The following is a 14,705-nucleotide window of genomic DNA, read 5'->3' on the forward strand; positions in this document are numbered from 1 at the left end:
CGGGGCGGCACGGCCCCTTTGTCTGAGGGCGCTGCGGGTGGCCGGCGGTCGCGCAAGGGTGCGGGGACGGTGAGTGGGGGCGCCGGTCGGTACCGGGTAGGACCCTCTTCCCCGTGGACACGTGAGCTGGTGGTCCTCACACTGGTGCTGGCCCCGCGGCGGCCCTCACGGACCAAGGCCGCGCCCTCCCCCCTGCCCAGTCCCCCGGCTCGCCACGCCCCCCGCCCCTCCCTCGGGACGCCCGGACCCTCTTCCCTCCCCTCCCCTTCCCATCCCCCTCCGTCGGACCCTCCGGGCCCTCTCCCCTTCCCCCAGCCTGGGACCCGCTCCGTCCCTGGCCCCTCACCCTGGGAACCTCTCCACCGTGGGCGCAGCGCCTCGGCAGCCCTAGTCCGAGTCGTGGAGCGGCGGGCGAGATCTTAGAGAGAATGGGGGAGGGGGCTCCCCCAAAACTCGGAAACGGTGCGGCGTTTTGTTTGTTTGAGAGGACCGTGTGTCGCTGTGTTGCCTCGAATTCCTGAGGCCAGGCGTCCTCCTGCCTCAGCCCCCGGAATAGCTGGGACCACAGGTGCCGCCCCAACTCCGGGCTAGAAACCAGAGGTTTACGGGTTCTGTGTGCGCCTGAGTAACCGTGCGTACTGCCGCGCCCCACCTGGGGGCCGCGAGCCTTAGCGGAAACGCCTTCGGGTCGAAGCTAGCACGAGCCAAATGTGCTGCTTTCCGAATTTCTCACCCCCCACAACTGTTTTATTTAACCGATGAGGTGTTTTCACTATTACTTTGTAAGAGCTCTATATTAATGGATGAGACTGATTTTTTGGTAACAAAACATTTTATTTTTGGCATTTAATTTATGTAATAGAAAAGGAATGCAATAATTTTTTATGCAAGCATATTAGAAAAATAAACCCTTCTCCCCAGCACCCTGCCAGTATACGCAGAGGTGGCAATGGAGAGTTTCGTGCGTACCCTTCCCAAATATGTGGGTGCAAGCTGCCGGCTGAAGAGCCCTCACCCTTTTCTGTGGCAACTGGAAGCGGAGCTCGGAAGCCCTACTGCGCTCTACTGCGCTCGCCTCCTGCGGGGTGCTTCCGGCTCTCGCAGTTGGGATCTGTTTTGGACATCCCTTGCGTCGGCATTACGCACTGGGGCTTTTCTGGGCTACCGGGGTAAGAGGAGTGAGACTCAAGCCCTGTTCCCTCCCATTATGGGGGCCTGTTCCTGCATTCTTGCTGTGGGGACTTTGACTGTTAGTGGTGAGGTTGAGGTTGCTTCAATTGTTTTTTTAGCCATTTGTATTTCCATTGTGATTTGCTACTTCATATTTTTTTTTTTCAACTTGTCTTACAAGTTGAAAACGCACCCCTGGTGTCTTTTAACTACAATAAAGGTTTTTTCTGGTTTTAGTGGTGGCGGGGTTGTTTTTGAGGTAGAAGATTTTAAGTTTGTAATGATCATATATCTTTAAGACTTTGGGGCTTTGTACCATGTTTTAAAGGCCTTTTCCTACTCCAAGATTATTTTTTAAATAATCTCTTGTTTTTTCCCTGGTACTAGTAAAATGTGAAATACAGTCGTTTTGCGTTTGTTTTGTGTTTTGTTTTTTGTTTGTTTTTTAATTTTAGGTGTCGGTCAGCTTGGAATCTAACTTCAATTGTATCTTTCAATTGATTTGAAAAACCACCTTTGTCATGTACCAAATTCTTCCCTGTGTTTGGGCCATTTCTGGAGTTTCTGGTGGCTTTGATGTGCATAGGTTTTGGTTTAGAAGCTGCAAATCTGTTGGTCTCTGCACCCCAATTATTTTGCTTAAAAAGACCCTTCCCTCAGAAAATAATAAATATTTTTCTTTATTCTTATTCAAGTTCTTTTATGAAGTAGTTGTAAAATTTTAACTCTTACTCATTTGTTAGATTTTCAGTAGATGATGTGATTTTTTTTTTTCTGTTTCTTATTTTTAAAATTTCTTTGTCTTTACTTCGTGGTAGTTTGTTGAATATTTTGAAATTTTTTATTTTATTTTTTTCCCAAAATACTTAACCTGGGGCTGGGGATGTGGCACGCCTGGCATGCGTGCGCCCCGGGTTCGATCCTCAGCACTACATGCAAACAAAGATGTTGTGTCCACCGAAAACTAAAAAATAAATAAATAAATATTTAAAAAAAAAAAAAATACTTAACCTGTCATCCTAGCACCTTTAGTGAATTGTCTTTCCTCCAGCAGTTTGAGTCTCTTCACCACACTTACACTTGCTTTGCTCTGTTCCTAAGCTGCCCATTCTCACTGAGGCCCTTGTGGCTGTTTTCACTGTGGCCCTGTGACACGTCTGGCTCCTTCCTCAGTTGGTGAACCCTCTTCGACTACCTTCACCCCCATGAGAAGCATGTCAGCTTGTTAATCCAGTGCAGAGAGTAACATCACTGCAGTTTGTCCAGTCTTTATTTTTGAGACCTGTCATGTGTGCCTTTCAGATTGTCTTTTATTGTTTGTGAGGTTTTATAGTTTTCTTCATACAGATCCTGCACTTTGGGGGCTTTGGTGGTACTAGGGATTGAAACCAGGGACACCCTGTCACTGAACCACATCCCCCAGCCCTGTTTATTTTTTAGTTTGAGACAAGATCTCACAGTCTCACTAAGTTGCTGAGGCTCGCTTTGAACTTGCCATCCTCCTGCCTCATCCTTCCAAGACACTAGGATTAGAGACGTACACCATTTTGCCAGGCCTGAATTTGCACATTTCTAAAATGTAAGCTTGTTTCTTGTTGATATTTGAGAATTGAATCTGGTTTTTTCCTTTTTTTTTTTTTTTTAAACAAGGTGTCATTGGTATATAGGAAAGCTACCAGTTTGGATTCATCACTCTGATCATATAATCTGGGAAGGTTGCAGGGATTGTGCTTAGCAGTGTTTTACTTTGCACTCACAGGTGACTTAGAAGCTGCCTCATCAGAAGGCGCCTTCACCTTGGAGGGCCAGGGCATGGAGATAAAGAGAACTGTTGCAAGAAGCCCAGGGAGTGAGGAAAGGAGGGTGGTAGCTCTAGGGGAGATCCTAGCAGCTTACTCCAGACTAGGAGACTGGGAATGTGTCTGTCCCAGCCTGCAACTGTGAACAGGGTCCTCTGGAAGGACAGGTACATGCTCACTCCGTCACATCAAGACCATCAAGAATTCCAAAAAGAATCACTGATTTCTAGGCTTAGTTTACAAAACAGATGTATATGTGTCTATGCAGACCTCACATTCTGTGCTCTTTGTGCTATGGCGGTCCTACCTTAGTTCTTGTGCTTGCAATCCTGCCTGGCTATGATCTCAGGGGCCAGATCCCTTCCAGGCAGAGTCTCATTGTAGTATGGCTCCTTCCATTTCTCCTTATGTCATCATTGCTGCTGGGAGGTTTTGTTTTGGGTTATTGCCTATGAACATTTCCAAAAGCAAGATTCCTGAATCTGCAGAATGAACCCTTTTTGCTGCCATGCTCCTTTTGGCAAGTGAGTGTGTAGGAACTTTGCTTAGCTGTGACCCCATGTGGGTGCCAACAGCACTGTGCATGGGTGCTGTTTGTATTTGCTCCATATTTAGGTAGTCACAAAGCACAATCATAGCCTCCTCAGACTCCATTTCTATATTCTGTGGCAGTGACTTCCATTTTGTCCCAGTCTCTTATCCTGGCATCTTTACAGGACTTTTTAAGAGCCAGCACTTTAATATTTAAAAAAAATATACACACCATGCTTCTTTTCTGTCTGAACTCCTATGTTGTTCTCAAAGAGCAAAGCCTGGAATTGGGCCTGGGGATCCTTGGGGGAAACCATGCAGTGGCACACACCTGTGATTCCCCGCGACTTGGGAGACTGAGGCAGGAGGACCACAAGGTCAAAGTCAGCCTCAACAACTTAAAGAGCCCTGTGTCAAAATTTTTAAAAGGCTGGGGATGTGGCTCCATGGTAGAATCCCTTGGGTTCAATCCTAAGTATAAAAAAAAAAAAAAAGAAAAAGTTTTTGGTGACCCCAGTAGCTCCACTTCCCTGCCTCATACGTGAGCTTTAGGTTGAGGCATAGTGTTCACCCATCCTGGCGTCCTGTCACAGGCATATTACAGGAAACCCAGACTTTTATCTGCCAGTGCAGAAGTAAATAAAAATGGAAAATTAGGTAGTGCCAATTTTTAAATTCATTGTACTCAATTTTATGACAATACAGCCATATGTGATATGCTTTCTTTGTGTTATGCTTTCTTTTTTTTTAACTTGGCAGTATGTGTAGTTCATCCATACCACAGTATATGATCCTACCCTCTGATCTAAGGCTCGCTCAGCTAGCCATCTTTTCCCTCCCTCCTGGTCACACACATATTGGCAACCTGGTATGTCTTTCAGTTTTCCTTCTGTTAATCTCTTTGAATCAGATAATATCATTATCTGATATTGTCTGTAAGGCCCTGAGGGTGTCATCTCCCAGCTTTGCAAGGGGGAGCTGCAGTGCCACAGACCCAGAGTATGGCAAGCAGGCTGGCCCCAGGTCCTGTGACACACACACACACCCTTCTCGGACTTGGGTCATGGTATACAAAATAAGAGCATCATCCACATGTTATCCCACCCCATATTTTCACTCTTAGGTAGCCCTCACAGTATAAATCATTTGGCAGGTGCCAACCGTAGTGACATTTGCTGCAACACCATTGTTGTATCTGCTCTTGCTTGTGTCCATCCCCCTAGGGTACCTGTTCTCTCAGGGCCTGTCTGATTGGCTTAGAGATGTAGGTGGCCTTCTTGAGAGAGAATATGAGAAATTCTGCATCACCATCTCTGCCAGCAGAGGACGTACACTCCTTACCTGTTGCTGTGCCAAAAGTTTTAAATTGTAATCTCTTTGCTCCTGTAATTTCATTAATTTCTTTAGCAAATGTTCCACCATGGACTACTCTGCTGGGCCTCCCTCTGGTTTGTTGGTACAGCAGGAAGGGGTGGTGTGAAAGCTGAGTGGGATGTTGGCCTCCAGGAGGTGAAGAGGCTGCAGCTCCCTGAAGAAGGTTGTAAAATTCAGAATAGCTTCCTGGGAGCTGAACTGGGGACTGGAAGGACTTCTGAGCAGAAGACGATCATAGTATTTCCCTGAGAAGGCAGATGGAGTGGCTAGGCAGATATGGTGTTGGGAGCATAAAACTGCTCAGGGGTGATCACAGGGCAGTGTGGTCAGGTTGAGTGAGGATGGTAGACTAGGAGTTGGTGTGAGAGAATGAAGAGGGGAGGAGGCTGTATAGACACGCCTGGATAGAAGGGGGTAGGTGCTGCACTCTGGATCTGTGGTGCTGTGGCTCTCCACTTAGTATTGGATGTTAAATGTCTGTGATGCTACGAGATGTCCACGTGGAGATGTTGAATTGGAGGGAATGGTGATAGCCAGCTCAGAGGCACCAAGAGGCACCAGAGGCTGGATCTCCTGGGCTCAACATCATGGCTCGTGGGATAACCATGGTTGGCACCAGATTTACAGGGAAACTGGTATCATCCACCAGCACAGGACGCAAGCAGGAATGGTAACTGGCCTGCCTCAAAGCCTTGTCATTGTCACATAAGCAGCATCTCCTGTGTCAGGCTTTCAGACCTGGAGACCTGCTGGGAGCCCCCAAATGTGGTTCCTCTGGTTGTTCATCATTGGTCCTTCACCCAGGTGTAGTCAGGGCTGTAGTGTGACTTGGCAAGCTGACTTCTGCCAGGTTTCTAGGGAACCAAATCTGAGCATTTACTGAAGGCCAAATTCTCATGCATACCTAGTGAACGAGGAAGGGGGTGATCGAGGGATGCATTTGAGAAGGCCCCATTGAGAGAGTGGTACCCAAGAGACCAGTTGTGTCCCTGCTGACAACAGTAAACAAGGACTTGGCCACATAGAGATCAAAGGAGACACTGACCAGGGCTGTTTGGGATGGCAGAAGCTAAGACTGTAAAGACTGCTCCTCTGAAGAGATGAAGGGAATGGAGACCACTTGGGGAGGGTCTACTCCCATGGGAGGTAGCTAGATAAGGGTGTGGTCCCTGGGAGGGTAGTTAAATGACAAGAGATGCAGATCTCTCCTGGTGCATGATGTCATGGAAACAACAGGTATGGTGGGAGACAAGGTGTGCTACTCTACTAAAGGACAGGCAGGTGTCAGGAAAGTGAGCCAGAAGGGAGGAAGCAGAGCAGTGAGGCAGGTTTATGTTCACACACCATCTTTACCTAATCCAGAGTTGGTTAGTGCATATCCCATCTGGAGATACATAAGTTACTAAATTAACCATGGGTTCCCACTGAACTGAAATTTACTGCTTATCTGTGTGTGTTTTTTTTTTTTTTTTTTTTTTTTGTTGGTTTATTTGGTACCAGGAATTGAATGAACCCAGGGGTGCTTAACTACAGAGCTATACCCCCACCCCTTTTATGTTTTATTTTGAGACAAGGCTTCACTGAGTTGTTGAGGCTGACTTTGAACTTGTTATCCTCCTGCCTCAGCCTCCAGAGCCTCTGAGATTATAGAATGCACCACCACACCCATGCTTGTAGTCTTTTAAATCCATGCTTCATGTGTTTGGCTCCATCTGTCCCTTATAGGCAACTCTCTGGTTTGACTGCAGCAGCTTCATCACTGGCTGGTACTTGGTTCATTGGGTACCCACTACATACATACTTCCCCACTCTTTTGAATTCCATTCTTGCCTATTTTCCAATATATGTTCATGTGAATTCTAAGGCAGTTTTATGCAGAGACTCCTTTGGGAATTCTAAGTAGGATTGCATTGCACTTGCACCCACAGAAACATGAGCTTTTGGAGAACCTCAGAATAGGGAGATTGGGAATCAGCCTGTGTCTCTACTTGTTTCCTTGTCCTGTGCCTCAGAGGCAGTAGTTGCTAGTTTATTGTGTATACAGAGATGTGTGTATATTGGACATTTCATAAAGAAAACAGGGAATGATCACCCTTGACCTCCACCCCAGGTGTCTTGAGGAGACCTATTTGTCATGGTGCCCAGCTAAGCCAGTGGCAGATGCTTGAAAGGATTGACTGGGGTTTTTTGTTGGTTTTGTTTCTTGGTACTAAGGACTGAACTCAGAGACTCAATCTCCACTGAACTACCTCCCAGCCGTCTTTATTTTATTTAGAGAGAGACAGGGTCTTGCTAAGTTGATGAGGTTGGCCTCAAACATGCAGTCCTCCTACCTCAGCCTCTGTGTGGCTGGGGCCACAAGTGTGGGGCACTGTTAATTATGCTCTTATATCACTTTTTAAAAAATATTTTTAGTTGTAGATGGACATGATATCTTTATTTTTTTTTTTTTTTGGTGCTGAGAATTGAACCTAGTGCCTCACACGTGCTAGGCAAGTGCTCTGCCACTGAGCCAAAATCCAGCCCCTGTACCATGTTTTCAGTGTGTGCTTTGCCTTTGTCACAGGCTAGGCTCTGAGTCACTGTCACAGACCTCCCTCAATGCTCCAGAAGATGACCCATCCTCTTTTGGACCAGCTGTGTCAGGAGACCTCTCAGTCCTTGCTTTCCCTAGCCTACTGGGTTATGTTGGACACTTGTGTTTATTTTGTCCTCTTGCATCCCCAGCACCTACCCAGCCTCAGGCCTCTTCTCATTGATGATGAAGCCTCCCCTAGTCTCAGACTAGATCCTGGGGGTCACTCTGGACTCAGTTCGCTCCGAACCACCACTGCTCATGTTTCTGCTTCCAACACCCTGGCCAAGCCATGAGGTTGAGAGCCCCTACCTTATTGGAGCACCAAGACCACCAAAGGATGTCTAGGAGTGACTGTGGATCTGTGGGTTGGGGTCTCCACAGGAGTGAGGGCCTTGAGCAAGACCACCTAGTCCCACACTGGTGGCCATCCCCCTCCTTGTTGGAAGGGTGCTTGGGGAGGCAGCCTAGCCTAATGCTTGTAAACCCACATAGCGCATGTACCTTGGGTGTAGAACATGCAGGAGCCCTGGTGAGCTGGCATCCTCTGGCTCAGCAGCATAGTCCAGAGTCCATATGTGGTCATGGTCCAGAGTCCTCACTGGCTCCCCTGCACAGGTTTGACCATGAGGACTCCCAGGGGCCTGGGTAATGAAGGTTTGGGACCCTGAGCCCTTGGAGGGCATCAGGTACTCTTTATCTGGAGCTCAGAGACCCTTGGCACTTCCTAACTAGGATTTTCTGGACCCATAGCCAGAGAGCCCTGCTCCGGCTAGGAAGGCCCAGGAACCATGTGTTTGCTCAGGGCTTGGACAGGTTCCTGCACTGTAGGATCAGAGTTCTGGCACGGAAGTGTGTGGAACAGCAGGCCTGTGGTGGGTGCTGCTCCTTGGGTCTCACCTCAGCATGCTCTTCTCTGGCTCTGCATGAGGACCAAGGACCCCTGGGGCTCCCCGCAGGAAGTCAGGATCTGTCAGAGGCAAGGCCTGGCCCCTCACATGTTCCCTCCCCTTCCACAGCCCCACAGGAACCTCCAATTTCTGTCATCCTCAGAGGCCCAAGAAACAAAGTGATGGCAACTGCCAGACTCCTGCCACTGCCAGCAGAACATCAGGTAAATTGTCCTTAAGGCCTGTGTAGTATCCCTGGCCACAGCCCCTGTGGTTTCTTCCATGCCCAGGGACCCTGTGGCAGCCTGAGTATCACTGCATCCCCAGTACTATGGTCTCTTCTTATGAACCCCACCCTTGGCTCACAGGGTCCCACACTCAGCTGCCTGGGCATGTTCCCACAACCCCATCCTAGACATCAAGATTTGGTCTTACTCCAAGAACTCCTGTTGTTCCAGGCTAAGGTGACCTTCGAGGATGTAGCTGTGCTCCTCTCTCAGGAGGAATGGGATCGTCTGGGCCCTGCGCAGCGGGGCCTCTACCGAAACGTAATGATGGAGACCTACGGAAACGTGGTCTCACTGGGTAAGTCCACCCACATGCTTAATCTGTGTGTTTCTGTGTGAGATCGGTGGGGGCTCAGAGCAAGCTGGTCCTGGAGGCTCACCCACCTCCAGTGTGCTCCGCTGCAGCAGGAGGTCAGTCCTGTCTGTCTTCATGTCCCCAAAGGTGGCATAGGTTGGGTGGGAGTGTATTTGGGTAGATGTTGTATAAACAAAAGGCTTCCTTCCCTCGAGCAGGACTTCCAGGATCCAAGCCCAATGTCATCTCCCAGCTGGAACGAGGGGAAGACCCGTGGGTCCTGGACGGACAGGGGGCTGAGAGCCAGGGCTTGGGGAATGGCCACTCAGGTAAGTGAGGGGAGCTGGCCCTTCTTTCATTGAAGGCTGGGCCTAGGGGTTATAATGGCCTGTCAGGCCTCACAAGTAGGAGTTACTGGACTGGGTAGCAGTCCATGGCAGGAAGTAGGTGTAGTGGTGAATCTAAACCTGGTGGGTACAGCAGGGCTCAACCAGGTAGAGACAGAATCAGGCCGTGGATGAATTTTTGTCCCTGCTCAGAGAGAAGAACTTGTTAGCCAAGGCTGGTTGTGATAGGGCTTTCAGGTTTTGACGATCGCCTGGTTGTCGTGGACGTCTCTCCACCCTGACACTCACAGTGCAGGACTGAAGCTTGCTATTAGACCTCAGGTGCCAGGTGAAAGAGCCCATTCCCACACTCTGTGTGTAATAAGGTGGAATAAAAACAACAAAACTGTGATAATTAGAAAGGAGAAAGAAAAGTGTCATTTGAAGTTTCTGCGATTTCCAAATTAGAAAAATTAGATAAGAGTTCACAAGAGAAACGTGATAGTATTACTGGTTACAAAATCATTTGTGTTTCTATTCATCAGCAACAAACAAAAACGTACTTTTTAAGAAATATTTTTTAGTTGTCAATGGACCTTTATTTTATGTATTTATATGCAGTGCTAAGAATCGAACCTAATGCCTCACACAGGCTAGGCAAGCACTCTACCACTAAGCCACAACCCCAGCCCCAAAAACATAATTTTTACAACAAAAATATTTATAATAGCATCAGAAATGTGAAGTATCCTGGAAATAATCTAACAAAAGATATGCTAGACATTTAAGGGGAAAATTGTAAAAGTAAAAATGGAGCCCAGTTTGGTGGCCCAGGCCTGTGATCCCAGCAACTCAGGAGGCTAAGGCAGGAGGATCGCAAGTTGGAGGCCATTCTGAACAACTTAGCAAGACACTGTTTCTAAATAAAAAAGGGATGTGGATACATCTTAGAGCACCCCTGGGTTCTATCTCCAGCACTGGAATGAATGAATGAATGAAAGATACAGATGGAGACAGGTCTAGACTTAAAACTGTGCAAGATGGCATCTGAGTCTTGTGAAAACCTCAGTCAGCATGTCCTGGTAGAATGTGCCCCTCTTGAGATGGGAAGGTTGGCACATAGTTGATCGACTTCAACATTTCAGATGTGGCCATTTTCCCCTTGAAAATTTGCTCCTTGCTTTTTTAAAGCTAGTGGACAGGACCCCAGTATTCCACACAATCTTATGAACCTGCAAATCAAACATCCTCAGGGAGCAGTGGGTATGACAACTTCAGAGGAATTTAATTTACCAGTGACTGTGAACAAGAGGACACAATATTATGTCACAGAAATCTTGCACGAAACTTGTTTTCTTGAGACAGGCTTTCCCTATGTTGTCCGGGCGGGTCTCGAACTCTGGGCTCAAGCAATCCTCCTGCTTTGGCTTCTAAGTAGCTAGAACTACAGGCTTGTGCCACCATGCCCAACAGTGCACAGAACTTCACATTGTTTGGTAACTGCTCCCACAGAAGGCAAGAAAACACAGGTTATTTTGCAGCCACTGCCAAACCAAACTGTTGTCCGTGGAGGTGCCTGATGGAGACCTTTGACCCTTTTTAAGCAGTCTTTGAGTTTAATGGCTGAAAAAAACTTAAGATTGTCCAAGAGCACAGAAGCACCTGGTTACTCTGCCTCTGGCCCAGGCCAGAGAGGAGGATGAGACTGAGTCACTTCTAGAGAGCAATGGGCATAGAAGCAGAAGCTACATGCCCCTGCTGGTTTTCACTTACTGTTTTAACAGCAGTGGGAATATTTTTCACTTTTGAAGGAATGTTTTGTTGTCAGCTCGTCTCCCTGTTCCTTTTACAGACAACCTCAAATGTGATCACACTGCAGTCTGTGTGCAGGACAGCTTATCTTGTCCATGGGGTAAGTGCATGTGTGATCTTTTTAATACAGTACAGTTCTTGAGGTATTAATGTTTATGTGTTACCAGATGTGACAGGATTCCCCAGGGTGCTGTGGAGTTTGTTAAGACAACTCACACAAGGAAGAGTGTCTCCTAATCAAGCATTATTTGTTTCAGTAGAATCTCTTTTTTCCCCTTTATGTATTTTGTCACACTGAAAACATAGTTTCCTGCTCTACACTTAAAACCACAACTAGAGCCACCATTCTGAAAGGGAGTATGGTTGGCTCTGTGCAAGGTACAGGGCAGGGGCCACTATCACCAGCCTTCACACCGTGACTCTGCCCCACAAGAAGTCACATGATACTTTTAAGCCATGGCTGATTGAGACTCCCCCCCAGTTATTGTATTATGAAAGTCATCTCATTTACCTTGTTACTCTGGCATCAGAGTCCACCAGAGGTGCTCTGGCAACAGAAGCCACCCATTCAGGAAAGCAAATAATAGAGCAGTAAATTTTTTTGGTAAAATTTTTATTAGTTATTGACAGACCTTTTATTCATTTATTTGTTTATATGTGGTGCTGAGAATCGAACCCAGTGCCTCATACATGCTAGGCAAGCACCAGTACCACTGAGTCACAACCCCAGCCTCCACCACCCCCAGCAGTGATACTTTAATGCAAGTAACTGATTCTTTCTTTGGCCTACAGACTTGTATTTTATAAAGATGGGCCTTGGGGGGTGGGGGGGTTGATAAAACTAGTCTTGTTAGTTTAAAGAACATATAGCATAACTTTTTTTTTTTTAGTATATATTTTTTTTAGTTGTAGATGGACACAATATCTTTATTTTTATTTGTTTATTTTTATGTGGTGCTGAGTATCGAACCTAAGGCCTCACGCTGCGAGGCAAGCACTCTACCAGTGAGCTACAACCCCAGCCCTAGCTTAACTTTTTTTTTTTTTTTTTAGTTGTAGTTGAACACAATACCTTTATTTTATTTATTTTTATGTGGTGCTAAGGCTCGAACCCAGGGCTTCACACATGCTAGGTGAGCGCTCTACCGCTGAGCCATGACCCCAGCCCCCCCAGCATAACTTATTAAAAAATAAAATTCGTTAAAAATCTTATTTATTACCCAACAGCTTAGGAGGCTGAAGCAGGAAGATCACAAGTTCAAAGCCAGCCTTAGCAACTTAGCAAGGCCCTGTCTCAAAATAAAAAGGGCTGGGGATTTTGCTGATTGGGATTTTGCTGGGTTCAATTGCTGGCACCAAAAAAAAAAAAAAAAAAAATCTTAAATAGATGACTGTAAATTTAGATTTTTTTTTAATGAAGATCCTATTAAATCCTCAGTTTTAGTTTATAAATGCGGTATACACTTACACAAATTGCTCTGAAGGAAACTTAAAAAAAGATATGGAAATACTCAATAAGAAAAGTGGAAGCAACACTTGAACAAGTTCCTGTTTGTTTTTAGAATAAGGAAAAATGTTTTATTGCTTTGCTGGCAAAGGAGAAACACAGGGACTCCTGTCCCAGAGGCTGTGATTCTTTTTTTTTTTGGTACGGGGATTGAATCCAGGGATGCTTAACTACTGAGCCACATTCTCAACCCTTTTAACTTTTTTTTGGCACAGGGGATTGAACTCAGGGCACTCAACCACTAGCCCACATCCCCAGCCCTATTTTGTATTTTATTTAGAGACAGGGTCTCACTGAGTTGCTTAGTGCCTCACCTTTGTTGAAGCTGGCTGTGCCACCAAGCCCAGTTAACTTTTTTTGAGACAGGGTCTCAGTAAGTTGCTTAGGGCCTCGCTAAGTTGCTGAAGCTGGCCTTGAACTTAAGATCCTCCTGCCTCAAGTCTCCTGGGCTGCTGGGATTATAGATGTACACCACTGCCCCCACTAGTTTGGCATTATCTAATGGAGTTGAAATATGAATCCTTATGTTCCCCACACCCAACCCTGATATATAATAAGTACTAAGAAACAAACAAGAATCTTTGTAGAAGCATGCTTCATGATGGAAGACTGAAAATCACTCAGATGTCCATCAACAGTAGAATAGAAAAATTTGACATTTAAATATAATGAAATATACCACAGTGAAAATGATTAAATAACTGAATAAAAGTGAAAACACAACATCAAAATTTGTGATATTCTGCTAATACAGTACTTAGCTCTTTTATGATCTATGTTAGAAAAGTTAAAAGTTGCTAAGTCTAAAACAGAATGATTCAGGGCTGGGGATGTGGCTCAAGCGGTAGCGCGCTCGCCTGGCATGCGTGCGGCCCGGGTTCGATCCTCAGCACCACATACAAACAAAGATGTTGTGTCCACAGAAGACTAAAAAATAAATATTGAAAAAAAAAAAAACAGAATGATTCAGTTATTTTTGAGGCAGCTGTTTGTTCAGGCTGGACTTGAACTCAGAATTCTTCAGCCTTTGCCTCCTGAGTAGCTGGGATGACAGATGTGATGTTTTTTGTTTTGGGACAGGCTTTTGCCATGTTAGACTAGGCTAGTCTCAATCACCTGGGTTTGAGTGATCCTGCCACCTTAGCTCTTGAATAGCTGGAACTACAAGGGCATGCCATTGTGCCCAGCTCATAATGGAACCATTTGAATAATAAAATAAATAACAGGTTAGCCAGGCACGGTGGCACACAACCTATAATCCCAGCAATTTGAGAAGCTGAGGTGGACACAACATCTTTGTTTATATGTGGTGCTGAGGATCGAACCCGGGCCGCACGCATGCCAGGTGAGCGCGCTACCGCTTGAGCCATACCCCCAGCCCCCCAAAAAATAATTTTTTGATTCATAACTTTGCACCATAAGAATCAACCCAGAATGGTCATAGAGCTAAATATAAAATCTAAAAACTCTGAAATTTTAAGAAACCATAGAATAAAATTATTTTAACTTTTGGTTAGGCAAAGATTTAATAAGAAGTTCAAGGCCAGACTTGGCAACTTGATGAGACTGTTTCAAAAAAATAATTTTGAAACAGGTTTAATTTTAAAAGGGTTGGGAATATAACTCAGTGGTAAGAGTGCCCCTGTGTTCAATCCCTAGTATCAAAATAATTAAATGACAGATTATTAGCCAAAAGTATAAAATGTACAAGTTCATACAGATGAATAAATTTATTGTATAATAAATACACTGAGGGAAGAGGTGATCTTACAGAAGAATTCCAAGAAAGATATAATATAGATGGGTAGGTAGCCCCTCACCAGAAAGCAAAGCTTAAATCCACCCTTCCAAAGGTAGACCAGACTCCGTAACTCCTATCCAAAGAACAGCATATGAAAGACAGAAAATGAGGGGCATTTTAGAAAATACAGAGCTGATAAGGGAAGACTGAAAGACCATCACAGAGAAGAGGATAACTAAAGAGTCCATTATAGCTGAAATCCAAATAAAGTCTGGGGTTTGGTTAATAGTACTAGACTAATGTTGCTCTCTTGGTTGTGACAAAAGTACCTGAGTAATGTAAGATGTTAAGAGTAGGGGGAGACTGAGTAAGGCACATAGGCAACTCTCTACTGTCTT

General features: G+C 45.7%; 1 protein-coding gene across 2 annotated transcripts in view; it reads left to right on the forward strand.

The window, feature by feature from the left end:
• LOC114105402 (zinc finger protein 250) overlaps positions 1 to 14,705 on the forward strand; it is a 26,332-nt gene continuing 11,627 nt past the window's right edge. The window contains exons 1-5 of one of the 2 annotated variants that reach the window (XM_027951876.3): positions 1 to 69; positions 8,469 to 8,563; positions 8,798 to 8,924; positions 9,140 to 9,250; positions 11,100 to 11,159. In XM_027951876.3, the coding sequence (XP_027807677.1) occupies positions 8,522 to 8,563; positions 8,798 to 8,924; positions 9,140 to 9,250; positions 11,100 to 11,159 (340 nt within the window). In that variant the 5' untranslated portion in view covers positions 1 to 69; positions 8,469 to 8,521. The remainder of the gene's footprint in view (positions 70 to 8,468; positions 8,564 to 8,797; positions 8,925 to 9,139; positions 9,251 to 11,099; positions 11,160 to 14,705) is intronic. The other variant, XM_027951884.3, reaches the window with a different exon arrangement.

This window comes from Marmota flaviventris, chromosome 15 (genome assembly GCF_047511675.1).
Source record: "Marmota flaviventris isolate mMarFla1 chromosome 15, mMarFla1.hap1, whole genome shotgun sequence".
In the NCBI taxonomy this organism is placed as follows: Eukaryota; Metazoa; Chordata; class Mammalia; order Rodentia; family Sciuridae; genus Marmota; species Marmota flaviventris.